Source organism: Tachypleus tridentatus, chromosome 9 (assembly GCF_004210375.1).
Source record: "Tachypleus tridentatus isolate NWPU-2018 chromosome 9, ASM421037v1, whole genome shotgun sequence".
Lineage (NCBI taxonomy): Eukaryota > Metazoa > Arthropoda > Merostomata > Xiphosura > Limulidae > Tachypleus > Tachypleus tridentatus.
The window spans coordinates 118,567,026-118,588,927 of NC_134833.1; the positions used below are offsets into that span (position 1 = coordinate 118,567,026).

Consider the following 21,902-nt stretch of genomic DNA (forward strand, 5'->3'; position numbering starts at 1 on the left):
ATATGACAAAACACTGTAGCGTGAATGTCATCACCATATAACGAAATACCGTAGAGTGAATATAATCACTATACAACAAAACTCTACAGAGTGTATATAGTCACAATATAACAAAATATTGCAGAGTGAATATAGTCAAAATATAAAAAAATGTAGAGGAAATGTAGTCAAAATATAACAAAACAATGTAGTTAGAAATTATCTCTGTTTAACAAAACAATGGAGAGTGAATGTAATAACCATATAGCAAAGCACTGCATAGTGAATATAGTCACAATATAACAAAACACTGCAGAGTGAATACAGTCACAATATAACAAAACACTGTAGAGTGAATATAATCACCATATAACAAAACACTGCATAGTGAATGCAGTCATGATACAACAAAACACTGTAGAGTGAATATCATCACTATATAACAAAATACTGTGGAGTGAATATGTTCACCATATGACAAAACACTACAAAGTGAATATAATCGCCATATAACAAAACACTGTAGAGTGAATATAATCGCCATATAACAAAACACTGTAGAGTGAAATCATCACTATATAACAAAACACTGTAGAATGAATATAATCACCATATAACAAAACACTGAATAGTGAATATAGTCATGATAAACCAAAACACTGTATAGTGAATATCATCATCATATAAAAAACATTGCATTGTGAATAGAATCATAATATAACAAAACACTGTAGATTGAATATATTTGCCATATGACAAAACACGGTAGCGTAAATATCATCAAAATATAACAAAACACTGTAGAGTGAATATAGTCGCAATATAACAAAACACTGTATAGTGAATATGATCACCATATAACTAAACACTGTAGAGTGAATATCATCGCCATATGACAAAACACAGTATAGTGAATACAGTCACAATATAACAAACCACTGCAGAGTGAATATCATCATCATATAACAAAGCACTGTAGAGTGAAATCATCATCATGTAATAAGAACCTGTGGAGTGAACATAATCACCATATGACAAAACACTGCAGAGTGAATATAATCGCCATATGACAAAACACTGCATAGTGAAGATATTCACAATATAACAAACCACTGTAGAGTGAATATAATCACCATATGACAAAACACTGCAGAGTGAATATAATCGCCATATGACAAAACACTGCATAGTAAAGATATTCACAATATAACAAACCACTGTAGAGTGAATATCATCACCATATAACAAAAGACAACAGTGTGAACATAATCACCATATGACAAAATTTTGTAGATTGAATATGATCACCATATAACAAAACAGTGTTCAATAAAATCATCACCATGTAATAAAAACCTGTAGAGCGAATATAATCACCATATTTCAAAACACTGCAGAATGAATATAATCACTATATAACAAAACATTGTATAGTGAATATAATCACTATATGACAAAAAAATAGTGTGAATATAATCACTATATGACAAAAAACAATAGTGTGAATATAATCACTATATGACAAAACTTTGTAGAGTTAATAATATCACCATATAACAAAAGACAACGGTGTGAACATAATCCCCATATGACGAAACTTTATACAGTGAATATCATCACCATACAACAAAATACCGCAGAGTTAATATAGTCATCATATAACAAAATACTGTTCAATGAAATCATCACCATGTAATAAAAACCTGTAGGGCGAATATAACCACCATACAACAAAACACTACCGAGTGAATATGGTCACTATAACAATATACTGCAGAGTGAAGGTAATCACCATATAACAAAACACTGAAAAGTAAAGTCATCACCAAATGACAAAACATTGCAGAGTGAATATCGTTATCACATAACAAAACACTGTACAGTGAAATCATCACCATATGACAAAATACTGTAGAGTGAATATCTTCACCATATAACAAAACACTACAAAGTAAATATAATCACCACATGATAAAACACTGTAGAGTGAATATTATTACTATATAATAAAACACTCTAGAGTGAATATCATCATCATATCACAAAAGACGACAGTGCGTATATAATCACCATATGACAAAACTTTGTAGAGTGAATATCATCACCTTGTAACAAAAATCTGTAGAATGAAATCATCATCACATAACAAAATACCGCATAGTTAATATAGTCACAATATAACAATACATTATAGAGTGAAATGATCACCATATAAGAAAACTTTCCAGAGTGAGTATTTGTTTGTTTGTTTTGAACTTCCCACAAAGCTACTCGAGGGCTCTCTGTGCTTAGAGTGAATGTAATCACCATATAACAAAACATTACAATATGAATATAATCACCATACAACAAAAAACTGCAGAGTGAATATCATCACCATATAACAAAACACTGTAGAGTGAATATAGTTACAATATAACAAAATACTGTAGAGTGAATATAATCACCATATGACAAAACTTTGTAGAGTGAATATGATCACCATATAAAAAAACAGTGTAGAATGAAATCATCACCATATAACAAAATAACGCATAGTTACTATAATCACCATATAACAAAACACTGTTCAATGAAATCATCACCATGTAATAAAAACCTGCAAAGCGAATATAATCACCATATCACAAAACACTGTAAAATCAATATAATCACCACACAACTACAGAGTGAATATAGTCACAATATAACAAAACACTGTAGAGTGAAATCATCACCATATAAAAAACATTTCAGAATGAATATAATACCATATAACAAAACACTGCATAGTGAATATAGTCATTATATAACAAAACAATGTCGAGTGTATATCATCACCATATAACAAAACAATGTCGAGTGTATATCATCACCATATAGCAAAACACTACAGAGTGAATATCATCACCATATAACAAAAAACTATAGAGTGAAATTATCACCATATAACAAAACACTGTAGAGTGAAATCATAACGATGTAATAAAAACGTGATGGGAATATAATCACCATATGGCAAAACACTGTAGAGTTAATACCATCGCCATATAACAAAACACTGCAGAATAAATATAATTGACATCTCGTATAATATTACAAAGCAAATATCATAATCATTACATATAACACTAGTTACTCATGACCTATGAACCATGAGGTTTAGTTAAAGGATTTATAACGCAGACAAGTCTAGACGAAAAGCCCATAGCAACGATTATAGAGTCAACCAACTTTTGTATTCAGCTAGTGAAGTTTGACGTGAAAGTTTCCCAAGATACACACTAATATTCTCTCTGCTCATAAAACTCTTCTCTTTACAATACTTACAAATAACTCCCTCAACTGACCATTAGAGGCTCGCTTTGTCTCTATACTGTAACTAACCCTAACCACTGATTTTGCCTTATCATATATTCATGCACATATATATTGCAGAATAATGAGTACAGACAGGTAATTATGTTCTTATAGTATTATATTAGTAATACAATTGTCATAAATATGAAAATATTTATGACAAATATAGCACGAGTCTGCTTACTTGTTCCCCAAATTACATTCTAAGTAGCTCTTTCCTTCTTGTAACAAACAGTTGAAATGCCCAGATAAACTCTTCAATCATACGGCTATCCAACATTTATTTAACAATTTCTTTCTTACAAGCAACAAATCTTTAACAAACAAAGTGAGTTTTCTTGTGCCATGCCTTTGTTAGGTTTTGAACTCCTCGTACTAGCAGTATTTACATAAAAAATAACTTCTTTATTTAATATTCTATAAAAAGAATAGCTAATTTTTATATGGTAATCTTTTTTAAAAAAATGTAAACTAGAAGTTTCTGAACAGTAAACATTAACACCATAAAAAATTACCCAGTTACAGATTTTCCTATTATTTCTGCTCTTCTTTTCCTTGACAAAAATTGTTTTTAATTTTGTGTAAAGCTACATGAGGACTTCCTGTGTTAGACGTCCATAATTTTGCAGTGTAAGACTAAAGGGAAGACAGCTAGTTATTACCACTCACCGCCGACTCTTGGGCTGCTCTTTTAATGACGAATAATGAGATTGACCGTAACATTATATAACGTCCCCATGTCTTAAAGGTCGAGCATGTTTGATGTGACGGGGATTCGAACCGGCAAACCTCAGATTACGAGTCTAGTGCTTTAACCACCTGGCAAAGCCTGGCATATTGGCAAAGAAGAAGTGTCATTTGGTTTGTTAAGAACATTTAAGTTCAATAATTCGCTAAAATTCATAATTCCAGTCATGAGTAAACAGCACTAATCTACTACATGATTCAAGTTTGAGTCTCTTACAAGACATTCTCTTGCCCTGAGATCCAATAATGAACGAGCGTCATTTCTTTAAAACATTGTCTGTATTAAAAGGTTTCGCTGCTTCCAGAATTAGATGGGACGTTAATACTGATTTTCTTTATTAAAGATAAAGAACCATCAAACCAGTTACAGTTGGGTTTTTTTCACTTTAGCAGTTTAACTGTAATTTCAATGCTCCAGAGTTTACCAAACTCATTTCATTCTAACATTCGAGTATTTTACATTTAATTACAGTCCTTCAGTCGTTTTTGTTTGAAAAAACAGTCAAGTTAGTTTTTATTGTTTTATCAAGCCTTCTTACAGTTCGTTGCTACATTAACTTCCTCAGTGTTTCGAACCTCCTGTTATCGTAGAGGCAAAAATTATCCTTTATGCTAATTATTCCTTGACAAAGAACGTCACAGATAAAGTAAATCTGGTTTAGAAAACTGTGATCCTTGATCACTTTGTTTTTTAGTTTTTTATGAAACACAGTCAGGTTACATCTGCAAAAAAACCACGTGATCTTTTTGTATATAGAATTCAGTTGAATGAACTGACAGACAAAATTTAAATCCAATTACAGGCTTAAATTATACGTTACACTGAGAGGAAAATAGTAAGACGATAATGACGGCTGCAAGATGGATGGTAGCCACTGTGGAAAGAAACAAACTGATATATAGAATAACCCAGACACCCACGCTGGTAATATAAAGCTCGTTAAGAAAATACGCTAGTTTGTAAGACAGAGCATCTTTCACACGACTTTCAAGCATAATACTGGAACCTCGCGCTACCTTAAAACAGAGTAACTACAGCATCCTAGCAACGATGAGAGTGACGAAGAACGAGGCCACGGGACACAGGACAACCCAGTCCTTACATCATTATGGCTGTTAACATAGATTCCTTGCGATGTTTCTTCGAAGAAAAGCGCATCAACACCTGAGAGGACGAGCACTAATCACCACGCCCACTCAGGTGCTGTATAAGACACGTGTAAGTTCTCTTCATTTTCCAAGAATTAAGCTAGCACTAATTTCACATGTATAGCAGCACAATGTCATGGTATCTCGATATCGTCTACCATTATTTATTGTAATTTTATTCCTATGCTACAGTTATCCTCAAGTCGCGCACACGGAGAGAGAGAAAGCAGGTAGAAATACAATGCAAATGGAAATACATAGGGCGAGGTCACATGTTATTTAACACTTTTTTTATACATAAATATATTTTATTCATTTTTGCTTGTTTCACAATGAGGCTAATTTTCTTTGTTCAATAATTTACTACGAACCACAGTGTGATATAGTGGTCCAGCTGTGAATCATAGAAGGTTATGGAAGTAATAGTCATTGCTGTAATTCGATTACAAAAATCGGACAAAGCTCACATGGCGATGAATATTGCTAATTGGCTGCCTTTACTTTGTTTAGTAGATAAATATTAGAGGCGATTATATTTGAATTCTAATCTGGACATTTAGCCTATGTGTGCATAAAAAAACATTTAAGTTGAAAGTCCAATTACTAATTTACTTTGTGTGTTATACATACATACATCTTTATGTTTTCAAATATTATTTCAGTTTTATCTCATATGTAAACTGAGTTATTTTTCAGAACATCGTTAAAAATGTTGGAATAAATGTTTTCTAAAACATCGATAATATCGTTCCAACCGTCTTCTTTCTTTATTATTAGACTTTGTTTTCTCTCTCTCTGTTAAGAAAGTTTCTTTGGGTATTCCTTTTCAGAATACTTGTACCTTTTTCATTCATTCTATTACCAGTGATTAATTTAACTGATATATTTAACACGTATCAAACAAAATACTCTAGTTTCTAGAGATATAGACATTTAAAATATAAAATACTCTAATTTCTAGAGATATAGACATTTAAAATATAAAATACTCTAATTTCTAGAGATATAGACATATCAAACATGAAATAGACTAGCTGTTGCTGTACGTTTTTAATGCAAAACTTCATAGTTGCTGTCTACACATGTGGGGAAATCGAACTCCAAATTTTAGCGTTGTAAGTCCGTACTTTTATCGCTGACCCACAAGATGGCATCCATGTAAAAAGGAAACGAGGCTTTATTGAAATGTACCGGAAGAGGTCAGTTTTTTCATTATAATTATTTTCCAATCTTTTGTATCAATAAATGTTCATGAATCAGGGATGTTATCCCTCCAACAGCAAAAACTAAATGCGATAGAAGGGTTTTCTAAATATGAAACTATTCTATTCAAGTGATCCAAACAGCCTGAATTGTAACAACCACATGATATACATCTGTAAAAAAAATATCACAGACTGAAATATTGTCTTGAGTTTCTTATTGAAATAAGGGTACTTTTCTTTTCTAATGTTGGTGATGTATTTCTTCGTATAATAAAACACACATAAACATATTCACTTAACTGTGCTCACTAACTTATGGTGTTTGATACACGAATGTCAGCTGTGTAATTTGGGTTTTTACAAAATGATGTAATAGATTGTTCATCTTTGAGAGGCGAAGAAAGTTATGGAACCGTTAATGACAACAGTTTGCTTTTCGATCACAAGCAGTTATGATATGATGGTGTTTCGAACAAAACATTTTGACGTTAAGCGTTTTCTCGTGACTTGACATCACCTGCTCTGTTTCTATTCCGCAATGGCTTCGTGACTTTCTCATTTCGAGCACCATAATTTACCGATCACTTTTTTAAGATCCAACTAATAACAAACTAAAATACAAATATAAGGTTTAAAACATGTTAGGCACAGACTAAAATACAGATATCAGATTTAAGACGTGTTAGGTACGGACTGAAATACAGATATGAGAATAAAACATACTAGCCATAAACTAGAACAAATACATGAGAATAAAAACATGTAAGTTACAGACTAAAATACAAATCAGAAGTAAAACATGCTAGCCAAAGATCAAAACTGAGACATGAGAATTGAAATATGCTGCATACGTATATACAGATATTTGAATAAAACGTGCTAGCTATATACTAAAATACAGATATGGGAATTAAAACATATCTAACTACAGACTAAAATGCAGAAGTAATAAAAATTTTGTTTGTTTGAAGTTAAGCACAAAATTACACAATGGGCAACTTGTGCTCTGCCTAATACGAGTGTTGAAACCCGCTTTCGCGCGCAGCAAGCAAGCAAGCAGACATACAGCTGTTCAACTGTATATAATGCAAATGCTACATATAGAATAAATTAGAAACACGCGTGTTAAAACGCACTGATAAAGAAATTAAATTAAAACATGCTAGCTATAGACAAATGGGGTGAAATTTTGTGTATTGTGGCCTGGTAACATTAAAGATTACACTTCACCAACTTAATTCAGTTCACACCATAACAGTCGTTGTCAAAGAATTTGTTAATAGAAATAGCGCCTCAACCATTAATTACTATGACTGTCTTTTCCAATTTAGCCTCAAAATCCCTGGCGTTGAAAATAACTCCTCGTAAGCATTGGATATGGCAGATACAGAGTGTTTAAACATTCTTACTAATGATAAGTTGGTATGTCTGTTTGCGCCAACCCACGGGATTGTATGTATGCAATTAATATTACACTGACGGGTAAACTCATGCTTCGCATACGAAGCGTATTTAAACATTAGGTCTAATTGTTGATATTTTGAGCGCCTGTATTGAGTAGGAAATGCATAATAGTTGTGAAATATTGAACTGTTATAATGATGGAACAATGAAGTATGAAGTTCTGTGGTAGTGTCTACCAAGATTGAGTGCTATACGTTTTACAAGGCAGACAAGCTCGTACTTCGTGTAAAAAGCATACTAAAACTTTAGGTTTAACTACTGATATGTATGAAGATATAACGGTATTGCGTTCATTATAAACCATTGAAAAGTTAAGAAATGTATTGTGTTTTCTTGCGTGTTTTTACAATACTCAAGTAATTCTATTTAAAGTTATTTCTACAAACTTTGTAGTTTTCTACTCGTACATATGTGAATGTACCACTGTACAATTATACAATAGAAATAGTGGTTTTCCATGTGAGCTAACACGCACACGCACACACAGACTAATTGACACACATTGTTCTTTTCATTACAGAGATTTCATGCGTTACTTTGACACTTGTTAATCTCGTCTGACGTTCATCTCAACGACAGTTATTGTTATTGTATTTCAAATATCGTTCTGAAATAAATTATTCTAGTCCAAAAAAAAATTTATCCAAGTGCCATTCAAGGAAAATTTCAACTTAAGTATCTGCTTGAATAGTTATTATTGTATTTTAAATATCTTTTTTCTGAAGAACATTTCTTCAATGAAGTATTTTCTAGATTATTGAAACCTACAACTATTTTCTTATCTTGGATTTCACTTAATATATGTTGCTAATTTTCTTAATGTTTGCTTTTCTTACTAAGTGAGTTTACAACACTGCTGAGCGTTGACAGATAAATTAGAGCAAGTTGATATAGAACATAATGTGCCGCACATAGACAAGCGAGTGTCGCAAATCACAACACTTACGTAATGACAAAACAATGTGGCGTGGATTTCCTGCTGCAGTAAAGTGTGACCCGACTCTTCTGCTACAGTGAATAGCATTTCTGTTTGTTTTTCCGTCAGGATTAAGGCTAAAAATGCGTGATTTGGACGCCGTACCTAAATTACTTTAAAAAAGGATAAACTGTCTGGTTGTAAGGGTGTTTGACCCACAATTTGATGGTTGCAAGTTCGAATATTGTCACAAAACACCTTATATTGTTGCAGACTGGGCCAACCACCAGGGTGTAAAAATTGTGATTGAAGTCGTAGAGAAAAAGTAAAAAGTATAAACAGAAAAAAATGCTATTATTTTATATTTTTTTCTTATATTGAAATAAAATGGAAATCTATTTAGAGCACCATTTAGAGAAAACAAGGATGTTCTAATTTAATCGTTACTGTCTTCATTGCTAACAGAGCCAGGGTACGATAAGTTTTAACGTAATATAATAATTAACTGAAATAAATCCCTTAAACACTTTTCCCAACTTATCCCAAGAATTAATGTTTAGCGAGGTACTTACCGAAATGAATGATTAATTCAAAGTATAAGAACAGCGACTATTACAGCAGGCAAGTTTTGATTTTAATGATTGCCTAATAATGGCCCCGTTCGGGTCGAAATGTTGCAACCATAACATTTAAACTTTACTGCTGTAAAATATTCTATTGTTGTATTTTTAATTAATTATCCCAAGAATATCTCGGGAAAACAACACGAGAAAGTGTCTCCTTTTTTGGTGCTGCAACATATCGAAAGACGCATCGTTTTCACTTGTTACCAGCGCCATGCCGCGTGGCAGTGATTATGCAGCTCGTTCACAACACGTGCGAACTTGAACGGGTTTTATTTTCCCACGTGACTTTTTTTTTTTGCTGGAATCCTACTAATTCTACAGTATTAACGGCAGGAAGCCGAAAATTACAATAATAAATCGCAGAATCACCTATGGGCAAGGTAAACTTGAAAGAATCATGAACGTTTTCACTGCTAGAAGTCTCATTTTAAAGAGCGTTTAGGGAGCCATTTTAGTGGTAACACGAAGTGAACAGATACTAAATATGGCTCTCTTGTTTTTCTTCTTTTTTTTTTTGTCTGAAACTAAGATCGTTGTTGTCTCAGGAGATTATCATGGGTGACAGTAAATGGACGTGCAAGTGACTGTAACTTTGTTTGTACTTGAGCACAAAGCTACATAAAGGGCTATCTGTGCTATGCCCACAATAGGTGCAGAAACCAGGGCTCTAGCGTCGCAAGTACGTAAACATACAATTTTGCTACTGGGGAGCAACTAAGAAAAAACAACATATACAGGATGGCCCGTAAGTCCCTACCCATCCATATGTTATTATGTTATATTCAATAATACTAATGATGAGTTGAAGGCAGCTGTTACCGCAACATTTGGAACAATAACCCCTGCTATGTTGAGAAAAATGTCTCACAGAACATGGCGTCGCATAATATTATGCAGCGAGAATGAGGGACAGAACACAGATACACTGGATACACAAGATATATGGATGGGTAAAGACATACGGGCCACCCTGTAGAGTTTGAGCTATTTTGGATACTGTGGTTTAATATAATGGGCCTTTTTTAATGGTTCATTGTTGGCAAATATAACATTGAAACCAATAATTAGAAGTCACGAAATACAAAGAAAGAAAACGAACAATTAAAAAGTAAAAACAAAACTTACTATAGAGATCAATAATGTGATGATGATGATAGACTTGGGTAGTTTATAAAAGTAACCCAAAAATACCTAAAATGTTTGTGAATTTTAATAAGACAGACTTGGCGAAATATCTAGAATCAATGATGCATTATAAGTATCTGTGAAGCAATTAGTCAGATTTTTAATTCGTTCAGTGATTATGAAGTTCATGATGTTTTCAGAACAGTGTTAGTCATCGTGTTTATTTTACTTAATCGCTTGATTGGCTATAAAATTGCACAAGTAAAAAAATAATTTTATTTGTAAATTAGTCGTAGTAGCATTAGCTAATAAATTTGTGTTCAAAGTGAAAACGATATTTGTGAGCCTACAACTTGTCATACGTAATAGAAGACTGTAGCAAACGTCAAAGATGAAATAAACTATTCATAAACTATGAAATCGATGGTTACGTTCACTGAACTTCGTGTTCTTTTCAACAATTAATTTAATAATACCCGACGAACATCTGAACACTTCGATTCTCGATTCGAACACTCATAATAATAAAAACAGTTTCTGCATTTCAGACAGTGGATAACGAAACAATGAAAATCCTCAAATATTCTGTACGTTCTACCTCTCAAACCGACACAAATATTCATTAACAAAGTAAAAGAGGTATATTACTGTAATGGTAATCGCTGAAGGACTGTGATAAGTTATGCAATAATGCATACATATTGTGTATGTTTTACGTGGTAAAAAAATAAATAGCTGATACAAATATATGCCTTTGAACTTCCTTTCACCTTACTAATGGTGACACAAATTCACTTTTCAACAGGATGAGAAGCTTTCGAAAAATTCGTGAAGTATGTATGTGTGTTTCGATACGAAATAAGATTTCTATAAGAATTATTAGCTACTTTTATGTATCCATTTTAAATATATACTAAAAACGCTACTATCTACATGGTGTACAAAATGTTTTCGTTTCTGTTACATAAAAACAATAACATTTAAAATAACCAGTTTTAAATTACATTGTAGGTGTTGAGACAGTGAGTGATATTACACCTTTCGTGATAACGGAAAACCCACTTCAAGTAAAAATATGTCTCAAAACGGCTGGTATAGGTATTAACACTTTTACTGATAAAGCAGGTTAACTTGAAGATGACCTAAGAAGGTCGAAACGTTGTTCTCTGCTTTATTAATAAAAGTGTTAATACCCATACCAACTGTCCTGAAACCACACCTTCACTTTTTGAGCGTTCGCAGTGCCACAGAATCAGATTCAGTCGAATAACTTAAACTGAAACTAAGATAGTTTAGCTTGAAAAAAAACCCACAAGATTTGTATAGTATTTCACGTGGCACATTTCCATTTATCACTTCTAAAAGCAAAATAATTCGACTTACACAGCATTGCAGTAAACACCAGTGACTCTCTCCTGAGACAGGTGGAGACATCTATAGTGATAGATGGGGTGATTATTTATGTAAGCGGCGGTTTACTAACTCATAATTCATTTCTATTAATTTTGGGGTCTTATTGTTTATTCACAAATTCTATATAAGTGACTCCGCAGCTAGGTTTGATTTAGATATAGAATGAAGCATGCCTGGAGGCGTCCCTTTCTGTGTGGTCTGCCTCTGAGTAAAAACGAAAAATATTTCTCATGCAAAGATTATAAACCTAAGACAGTTTTCATCAGACAAAGAACTCTAGAGAAAAATGTCTAATATAATACATAGATGCCTCATCTAACTGGCATACACATTGAACTGTCGATATTGTTTCGTCAGAAGATTTTACAACAATTAGCCCCCATAATTTTACGTGTAGTTTCTAACACGTAAGTAGTTTCTGTATTACTATAAAGAAACTAAAACTCTAATTGTTAAAGATGTACTTCTTTAAATAGAAAAAAGGATCACATTTTTAGGTAACTTTAACAATATTCGTGTTTGCTTCTGAACGCATAACTAAAAAATGGTGACGTACCCACTGTGGGTATCGAACTTAAAATTTTAGCTTTAGAAGCTCTCACAATTATCTGGTTTTCCAGACATGTCTGTAGATAGTTTCAAATGAAAACAATCTCTTGAAACGCCCGCAGTTCTTGCACATAGAAATACTTTCAGAAACGTATTCTTTTATTCATGATAGAAAGAATGTAGTTGTTTTTTTTGTAAACAGAAGTCACTTGTTCATTTCCGGTTCACGACATAAAAAAATAATTGCTGGCGTAAACAATTTTCGGTTTTATCTAACAAATACGTTTGTTTTAGAGCAAAGTTATGCTAAACTATCTTCCGTATCCACCACAAGGAATCGAATTTCGGATTTTAGCGTTTCGAGTCCGTAAACTTACTGCCTTCCCGCCAAGGGACAACGTATGAATATGATAATTTGAGTTATAAAAATGTGTTTCCTTAAAAATAGTTGAATGGACTGACCCTTCAGAGTAGGTAGAACAGCAGTCGCGTTGTGCATGAGGTCCAGACTTCGATCCTATACTAAGGAGCTGACTCTAAAGGTAGATCTTAAATTTTTATAAACAAAAACAAACTAACAAAAAATGATTTTAATTAGAAAAGGGTCTTAGCCCCAGCTTTTACAAACGTAAATAAGCTCTTATCAAATTATTAGTTTTATTACAAAAGGGTTATGTCTTTATAATAGTCTACAATTTTCGTAAACAAAAATAAACCCTAACGTGAGTTTTTCTTATAGCAAAGCCACATTAGGCTACCTGTTGTGTCCACCGATGGGAAATCGAAACCCCTGATTTTAGCATTGTAAATCTGTAGACTTACCGCTATCCCAGCGAGGAACGATATAATAAACTCTAACAAATGTGTTAGTTTTATTACAAAAGGGTTACGTCTTTAGAAATGCTTCAGTTTTTGTAAACAAAAAAAAAAAAAACTTTGAATAAAATTTTGAGTTTTATTTGACAGCTTTTGTTCTGCTTAGAAATATATCCAGTTTTTTTTGTAAACACAAATAAACTCTAATAAAAAATATTGATTTTATCACAAAAGGGTTACGTCTTTAGAAAGGTCTCCGTTTTTTTTAGATAAAAATCGTTTATCAAAAAAGTATTTTTATTTTGCCTCTGAAATAAGATTGATGTTACAGAAATATTCACGTGTGTATAACTCATTAAGCGATAAAACAGTTTGTATTTAAAATATATGCACGTCTCATTAAATTAATGATATTTCAAGTAGCGAAGAAAAGAAAACTATTCATTTATTTCTAATAAAAAACCTTTTTTGTTCCAAATACGTTATTAGAAGTGCTTCTTTGTAAATAGATGCAAAAAAAAAGAAATACAAGCTTTCATAGCTTAGATTCAATGATGTCCAAGTGTGGAGATTTTTCCAGTTTTTGCACATAAATAATACTAAAACAAAAACTGCCCAATACTTCACTTACATATTATATAAGACGAGTATCTGGGTTTCGTCGACAGACCTAGTAGTCCGAGTAAAGTTGCTGTAAAGTCTGCCTGATGCATTTTCCTTTGTGCCTAATTTTGATCATCAGACGGCTCGTTCAGATCCACGCTTTTATATTCCCAACAATTAAGAATTTCATAATCAGGACGTTTTTTACTTTTAATTAGAATCATGGTAACAACAGTAAAAAACAAAATACCAGAGCAACGATGAAATTAAAAAACAATTCATGCCCAAAACAGTTAAAGTGTGGATATTGTTTTTGTTGTTTATTTTGTTTTAGTGATAAGATGTTCACCACGGGTAATCAGGCGCTGTGAGCCACTGGTCCAACGGAGGACCATCGTTTTCGACGTGGAAGTTATGACGAGACATAGCTGCTATTATAAAAACATTTGTTTTATGTATTCTGGTTTCGCGGGAAATAACTACTGTAATTAAATATTTGCAATGGTACTCACCAGTTTACTTTAGATATATATATAAAGCGCGATACGGTATATAATAGACAGTTAACCCTTGTCCCGTCAATCCAGTGACCTGAATTTTCTAAACTTTGATTAATAAATTTAACTTCTTCCCACAATATAACGTTTGTTATCAACACTTTTTATTGCATAATTATCCTTCGCCTTTCCATAAAGGACTTTTATTTTGGCAAATAAAGCAATGTTCTTTGACTCAGCTACTGATTAGTTGTTATATTTGGGTTTTAGCATTAATTTTTTCTTATTGGTAGTTTACCACGAGTAAGCTGAATGGCGAAACGTTATATTTAGGTTTTAATTATAACGTGAATAAGTTGAATGACATATTGGAATAAGCTGTATTACCTATTGATTAAAAGATATTATTAAAAAGAAAACTAGTTGTTTACTGGAGTGGTAATCTCCCATCCGTGGTATAACATGTTAAGTCTGAGAGCTTATATCGCTAAAACTCAGGTTTCGATAATTGCAGTGAGCAGAACACAGGTAGCCCATTGCATATCTTTATATCTAACAACAATCAAACAAGTTAATAAGCCCCTTGTTCCTGGAGACAAGGCATGGCCAGGTGGTTAGGGCGCTTGACTTACAGTCTGAGGGTCACAAAATCGAATCCCACGTCTCGCCAAACATGCTCGCCCTTTCACCCGTGGGGGGCCTTGTAATGTGACGGTCAATTTTACTAATCGTTGATGAAAGAGTAGCGCAAACGTTGGTAGTGGGTGGTGATGACTAGCTACCTTCCCTCTAGACTTATATTGCTGAATTAAAACAGCTAGCGCAGATAGGCCTCGTATAGCTTTGCGCGAAATTCAAAACAAATGAAAATTATTTCTGTAATCAACTAGGGACGTGTGAACTACCAACAAAAGAAATGGAATAGGGCTCGCTAGTAGCTCTGACAGCATGAACTATTTCATAACAGTTTTCTTTGACACTCTGATTGTAAGAAATAATACCAGCTTAAGCTCATGTGAAAAACTTAACCCTGATAAAAATAACATCGTTGTCAGCACCCAAGTTTAATTATAATCGGTAACTTTATTACTATGGCTAGTTACTAACTAATTTGTTTTCTGTGTTTCGTCTTCTAACTACTAGAAGGATTATTTGTGAGTTGGTAGTGCGATTTGATCCTGGCTTTTCTTGATGAAAATCTGGTGAGTTACAGAGACACATAACCCATATACCATAACAATTACTGTAGATAAGGAAAATATTACACGAAGTCAGAATATTATTCAGAATTGACAATATAATCCTATCATAATACCTAAAGACCCAACTGGTAGAAAAAAAAAAAAACATGATTTGAAGAATCCACTGTGAATATGGACTGTAAAACATCGAAAAAACATGATAAACAAGATACAGAAATTAGGACCATAGTAGATATACATTACTATCCTGATTAGTATGCAATATCCCATCATTTTAGAGAAAAATATCATATGATAAATTAGAATAACAAATAAATAATACGAAAAAAAAACAGATAGAAGAAGCCTGACACATTTTCACAAAGTACTTAGTCAATATAGAAGTAATTAAAACTTAGATACTGTTCTTAAAAACATTCAGATACTTAATTCAATTTATACTGATGAAGATCCTATTCCAGAGGATAACGACCGGATTATCATCAAATAAATACAGGATCGAATCCAAGTCAACACCACAACACTTGTATCAGGTAGTTCTTGTTAGGTGTGTTGAAGTTAAAGCTATCTTCAGATAGTTCTTGTTAGGTCTGTAGAAGTAAAAGCTATCTTCAGATAGTTCTTGTTAGGTCTGTAGAAGTAAAAGCTAGCTTCAGATAGTTATTGTTAGGTCTGTAGAAGTAAAAGCTAGCTTCAGATAGTTCTTGTTAGGTCTGTAGAAGTAAAAGCTAGCTTCAGATAGTTCTTGTTAGATCTGTAGAAGTAAAAGCTATCTTCAGATAGTTCTTGTTAGATCTGTAGAAGTAAAAGCTAGCTTCAGATAGTTTTCATATCACCCTAAAAGTATTTATTTTTGCTACATAAAGTCGAATAATAATCCGTGTAAAACCTTAATAGAGGAATCAAAAAGAGTCTTAGCGTCTCATTGAATCCATACCTCAGAGAATAAAAGAAGTATTGAAAAACCATGGAATACACTTAACAGCTAAATACTAATATGGCTTCCAAAAAGCTTTTGTACCAACACTTTGTAGTTTATTTGGTTAAAGAATGTTAAATATAATATATCCATTATGTTACTATAATGTTTTTGTCATTATGTTTCAATCCTAAATTTTTAGAGCAATGCAAATGTTTTATGTATAGCCATACAGGAAAATATCATTCGTTTCAGAATAAACAATAATTTACTTCATAAATTATAAATACCCTCACTCACTCACATTAAAAAAAATTAATTGCACATCTTGAAACAAATGACCATCACCCCTCCTGCATGTATCCATCTACTGATATATTAACATGAAAGTGTCGATCCGTCTTAAAGCCAATTAATACATAAATACAAATACATATGCCCTGTACTTAACTACCGCATCTTGCTCTATCACCTACACGCAAGTACTCTGTTGTAGACATTCACTTGTTCACAAATGTTTATTATACGTAATAGTGAGAGATATCAATACACAAAATTTGACCACGCACATTTACATACAACTAATCAGTTATACATAAAACCATAGATTACTCCCACAATAGGGAAAATACCAACTTTAATCTCATATAGATGTCATTATATTTTGTACTACTCATACTGAGTAAACAAAAATAATAATTCATTTACACTCAAACACCCCCTCATATGAACGTAGTTATTTAAATCTACGTCCACGTTCATTAGTACAAAAACACAAACAACCAGTTTGGAATAATTCGTATGAGCCAAAACTAGTTGTATCAGCTAATTTTGGTTACGTCTCTAAAATAAGTTTGTTTCAGATAGTTCTGGCTAAGCCTCTAAATGTAAGCGTTTGTTTCATTTAGCTAAGTCTGTAGATTTAAGCGTTTGTTTTAGGTTTGACTAAGCCGGTAGATATAACAGTTTGTTTTAGGTTTGGCTATGCCTGTAGATATAAACGTTCGTTTTAGGTTTCTTTAAGCCTGTAGATATGAAATTTGGTTTCAGATATTTCTGGCTAAGCTTGTAGATGTACGGGTTTGTATCATATAGTTCAGTCTGAGTCAATAACTCTAAAAAAAATGTTTTACATCCAAAATGAACCGATAAGCGTAAATGTTTTTATTAAATAGATCATGGCTGAGCCAAAGCGATATACAAAGTTATATATCAGAAAGCTAACTTGGTCGAAGTTAGTTGTAAAAGTTTGAATGGGAAACGCTAGTCGACCCAAAGTTGCCCGTAACACAAAGCCGTTTGGATTGATAACACTGATATTAAACCTTGCTTGTTGTCAGTTTAGGTTGCAAGGTTAATTGCTCGTAACGTAATTTTAATATAACATTTTTGGTGAAGTGATGTTTTTATAGTATTTAGCATAGTGATGGTATTTGAAGGCTTATGTTAACCACTTATTAGATTGATTTATGTTTAATTCAAGTGACACATCAAGCAGAAATTATTAATCATTAATTTATAGTTCAGAATGATAAGCGGAAAATTTCTTCAGAGAGAGATTCCTCTAAACTTGAGGGTGGACATCATCCACCTCTTTAACCCCTGTCAAGGTGTTGGCCCTCCTGGATGGAAACGTTTAAATGAATCGGATTTTTTTTGTGCACAAAACGTTTATTCCACATACACTTCAGTGCGTGCACTAGTCCTACTTTATTGCTTCAGGCCCTCTGTTTCTTCCCTTGCCACTCCTAGTTGCTTGACGTACCGCCTTCCCACATCTGACAATCATTTTAAGATACTTAGTAAATGCAAATGTAGCTTCTCGTAGAGCAATCGCACGACTGCCAGTTGCCTGCGGGACACCAATTATAGAGTGCGAGGCCGCTGTCACCGAGAAATTCCAGCTGTGGCGCTGCTGGATGAACCATTTCGGCACAGTGGTTTCCCCGAGATTTCTCGGATCGGTCTGACAGTTACTGGGGGAAATATCCTGCGGACCTTACAAAGCAAAAATTAGGCCTGTTAGTACGCACTTCTTTATTTTTGGAGTGTTCATAGGGGCATCGATCATACTTTCATTCAAACATAATATGAGAGCAAAAGTGAAAACTGTATCCTGGAATCAGCGTCCTTTCTCTACGTCTGATGAACGTAAAATGTTGGTTAAGTTTCTCATTTAAAGCTCAAACTAGATATTTTGTATTAATGAGGAGTAAAACTTTTGTTAAGTTTACTATCCATAATTCAACCATAAACTTTGCATGGAAAAAAAACAACACGTTGTTTAGGTTTAACATTCATAAATCTAATTGGTCATCTTCTATTTATTAAGATGGTAATATAATTATCATTAAGCTCAATATCCAGAATTCAAACTGGATACCTTACGTTTATGAGGAGTAAAATGTTCGTTAAGTTTAACACTCATAGTTCAATTGGACACCTTGTATTAATGAAAATAAAATGTTTATTTAGGCTTAACGCATCATGTTTTAATGAGAAGTAAAACATTGCTTAGGCTAGCAAAATCTGCTGAGATATTATTGGGATTACGGCCGAGAGTACCCAATTGATGAATCAGTGCACTCTTATATTATACGTATTGTTTTACGGCCCTGCATATTAAGTACGTTATACCCATCACTAATTATCTATATAGATAACTTACCTTGCTCAGAAGTTATTAATAATCTATAATTCAAACTCGAAAGTTGTTTTAACTGTAGAAAAAAATTTATTAGACGTAACATTCATAACTCAACCTGCACATCTTAAATGAATAGGAAGTACATGTTGTTGTTTAACATGTTAAATTCACACTGCACATCTAATTCAACGACTGTCTATAATTACTGCGATTTATGACATCTGACATTTAAAAAAGGTAGATTATTGTAGGTATTTGACTCGTGTTATTAATATAAACACAAAAATGGCACAGAGTTAATATCTAAACATAACACTTTCAAAATTAATATATCGACATATATCACTACCAAATCTAACTCTTAAAAATAACACTCATCAAGAGATTAGTCCATAATAACACTAAATTGTTAACATGTAAAAAGTTACAATACCAAATATTTTTTAAAAACCTAAACATTTGCACCTTCTTTGAACTGTGGATAAACTTTAATAATTTCCCTTCTTCTGATGTCTAAAAACACGAATACCACAGCACATAATTCAGCTAATGTTAAAATGCGAAGCTCTTATACCAGTTGTACGACATTACAGTAGTAATTATTCAACTAATACAATATTGATATTCACTCCAGAGCACCCTCTCGTCATCGGTTGCACCCTCCCACCACCACAGTGGCTCATCGGCAAATTTAGTACTTATGACGCTAAACATCTGGTTTCCATACCTGTGGTTGAAAGAGCATAGATAACCTATTTTGTAACTTTGTGTTTAATTGCAAACAAAGAAAATTACCGGTTCTTGTAAAACTTAAAATTTTAGTTGAAAAAAAGAAATCTGATGTTTAACCGAACGTGTCTATCTAATAAGAAAGTCAGAAAGGCTTATGATGAGGAGAAAGTAAATTTTAAACTAAACAAAAACCGACAAATTGGGAAAAATAATTAATAAATGAATGGAAGAAGAAAGAATTAGGAGAGAGAATACAAACAAATAAAGAGTTACAATACAATGAGAGGGAATGGAAGATGTAGCAGTGAGGAAGACAAGAGTACATTTTGCATTGTAACGTGCAAACAGTGACTTGCCTATCAAGTCTGAAAAAAACAACAACAAAAACTATCCTCTTGACGTTTAGCAGATCCGAACGAGAGTTTTTAACACGGGGTGTCGCTAGTGTCAGAAAATCTATTCATCACAACATAGAATACAGCCGCGATTGGCTACGCAAAAAACCCAAGAGACTTCAAAGGAGTTGTACGCCGCAATTAGTCACGGTGATGGGCGGGCCCACTAGCATTCAACTGTGAGCTACCCGTGCGTCTCGTGCAGCGAATAAGAGCTACGTTGTTCCCAAACTCGAGGGTTCTAACGTGGTGTAGGATTCGCTAAACTAAAACAACTGTTTTATAAAAGTAGTTCTCTTGTTGATAAGCTGTTGTAAGAACGCGTTCAACAGACAACTCGTATTACTAACTGTGGTTCAACTCAAACGTTAATGGTTCAAGAAATTTGGTGGTGTTCGAGGGCTAGCCCGTGGACTAAGGTACCAACTTTTGAGCTTTGTGGGACCTCAAATTCTCCCTCTGGCCAGTGTGAACAACAACCTCACTCAGTCATGGCTAGTACCATTAATTTTGGAGTAAGTAGCGAAACTAGAATAAAGAATTTAGTTTTAAGACGCACTGTGCGACTATGTAATAATAATCGCCAAAAGATATTCATGAAAATGTTAAACTTTTACTTAATATAACGTTTTTACAAACAGGCTTGTTTGAGAAGTGAAAACTTCGAATCAAATGCTGTGAACATTGTGTATGCTATACATCTGTTCCAATATAACGGATATAAAAATGAACTTGAACATTAACTACGACTAATTATATTAAACCTTTATATTTTCTATAATTTGTTTTTGTTTGAATATATATATAACTGCCTTTCGTATTGGAATGTATAAATATATATTGTCGGTCAACAAAAATGCTAATACAGATTATCCTTCTGCAGTATCTTCAAGCCTAAACATACGTAACTTTTAAACTAAATATGATTGTACCTCTGACAGTAACTTTTAGGAAAAACATAGCAGTGAAACAAGCAACGTGAGCAAAATATGCGTTGTGACATAATCATAGATGTCGCTTGTTACAGTCCGCTCTACAGTCAACTCTCCAGGACTTATTTCCGCTCAGTTTCTGTGAAAATTATCAGTCATATTCGCTACAGAAAGATATAATTTTAGTATTATTTACAATCGGTTGTTTACAGACTTTACAAATTTTTTTTTACTGTGATGTAAAATAAATATATGATATTTTTGACAATGTAATTACTAAGAGCCATGAGAGTTTAGTATTATTATTGATCTTATGTTATATTCAACACAACGAGAAGATACATTGGTCTCGAGGGTAAGTCAGAGGCTCTGATCTAAGCGAAAAAAACCCCTAAAGGTACATGCCAGTTTGCTGACAATCGGTATAGCATTCTACTCTACTTACAAACGAACATACATACAAGCTTTTGTCAAACACTGATTCAGAAAATGTGAGTGTGTTTATATTTTTTACAAGATACATTTTTGTTATAATTCGATTGAAAACATTTAAATATTGACATTTTAATTTCGTACAATTTGATGCATCAACACAGAACACCGTGATCGCAGTAACTAAAATTTCATTTTTAAAAAAACTGGTTTAG

The 21,902-nt window shown here is 33.1% G+C and overlaps 1 protein-coding gene across 2 annotated transcripts in view; it reads left to right on the top strand.

Moving 5' to 3' along the window:
- The window catches only part of LOC143226177 (transcription factor Sp9-like), a 128,820-nt gene that overhangs the window by 66,524 nt on the left and 40,394 nt on the right, over nt 1–21,902 (top strand). The window contains exon 1 of one of the 2 annotated variants that reach the window (XM_076456775.1): nt 20,497–20,838. The exons of the other annotated variant lie outside the window; for it this stretch is intronic. Coding sequence (XP_076312890.1) covers nt 20,695–20,838 — 144 coding nt within the window. The 5' untranslated portion in view covers nt 20,497–20,694. Of the gene's footprint in view, nt 1–20,496; nt 20,839–21,902 lie in introns of those variants that run through there. 2 annotated transcript variants of the gene reach the window in all.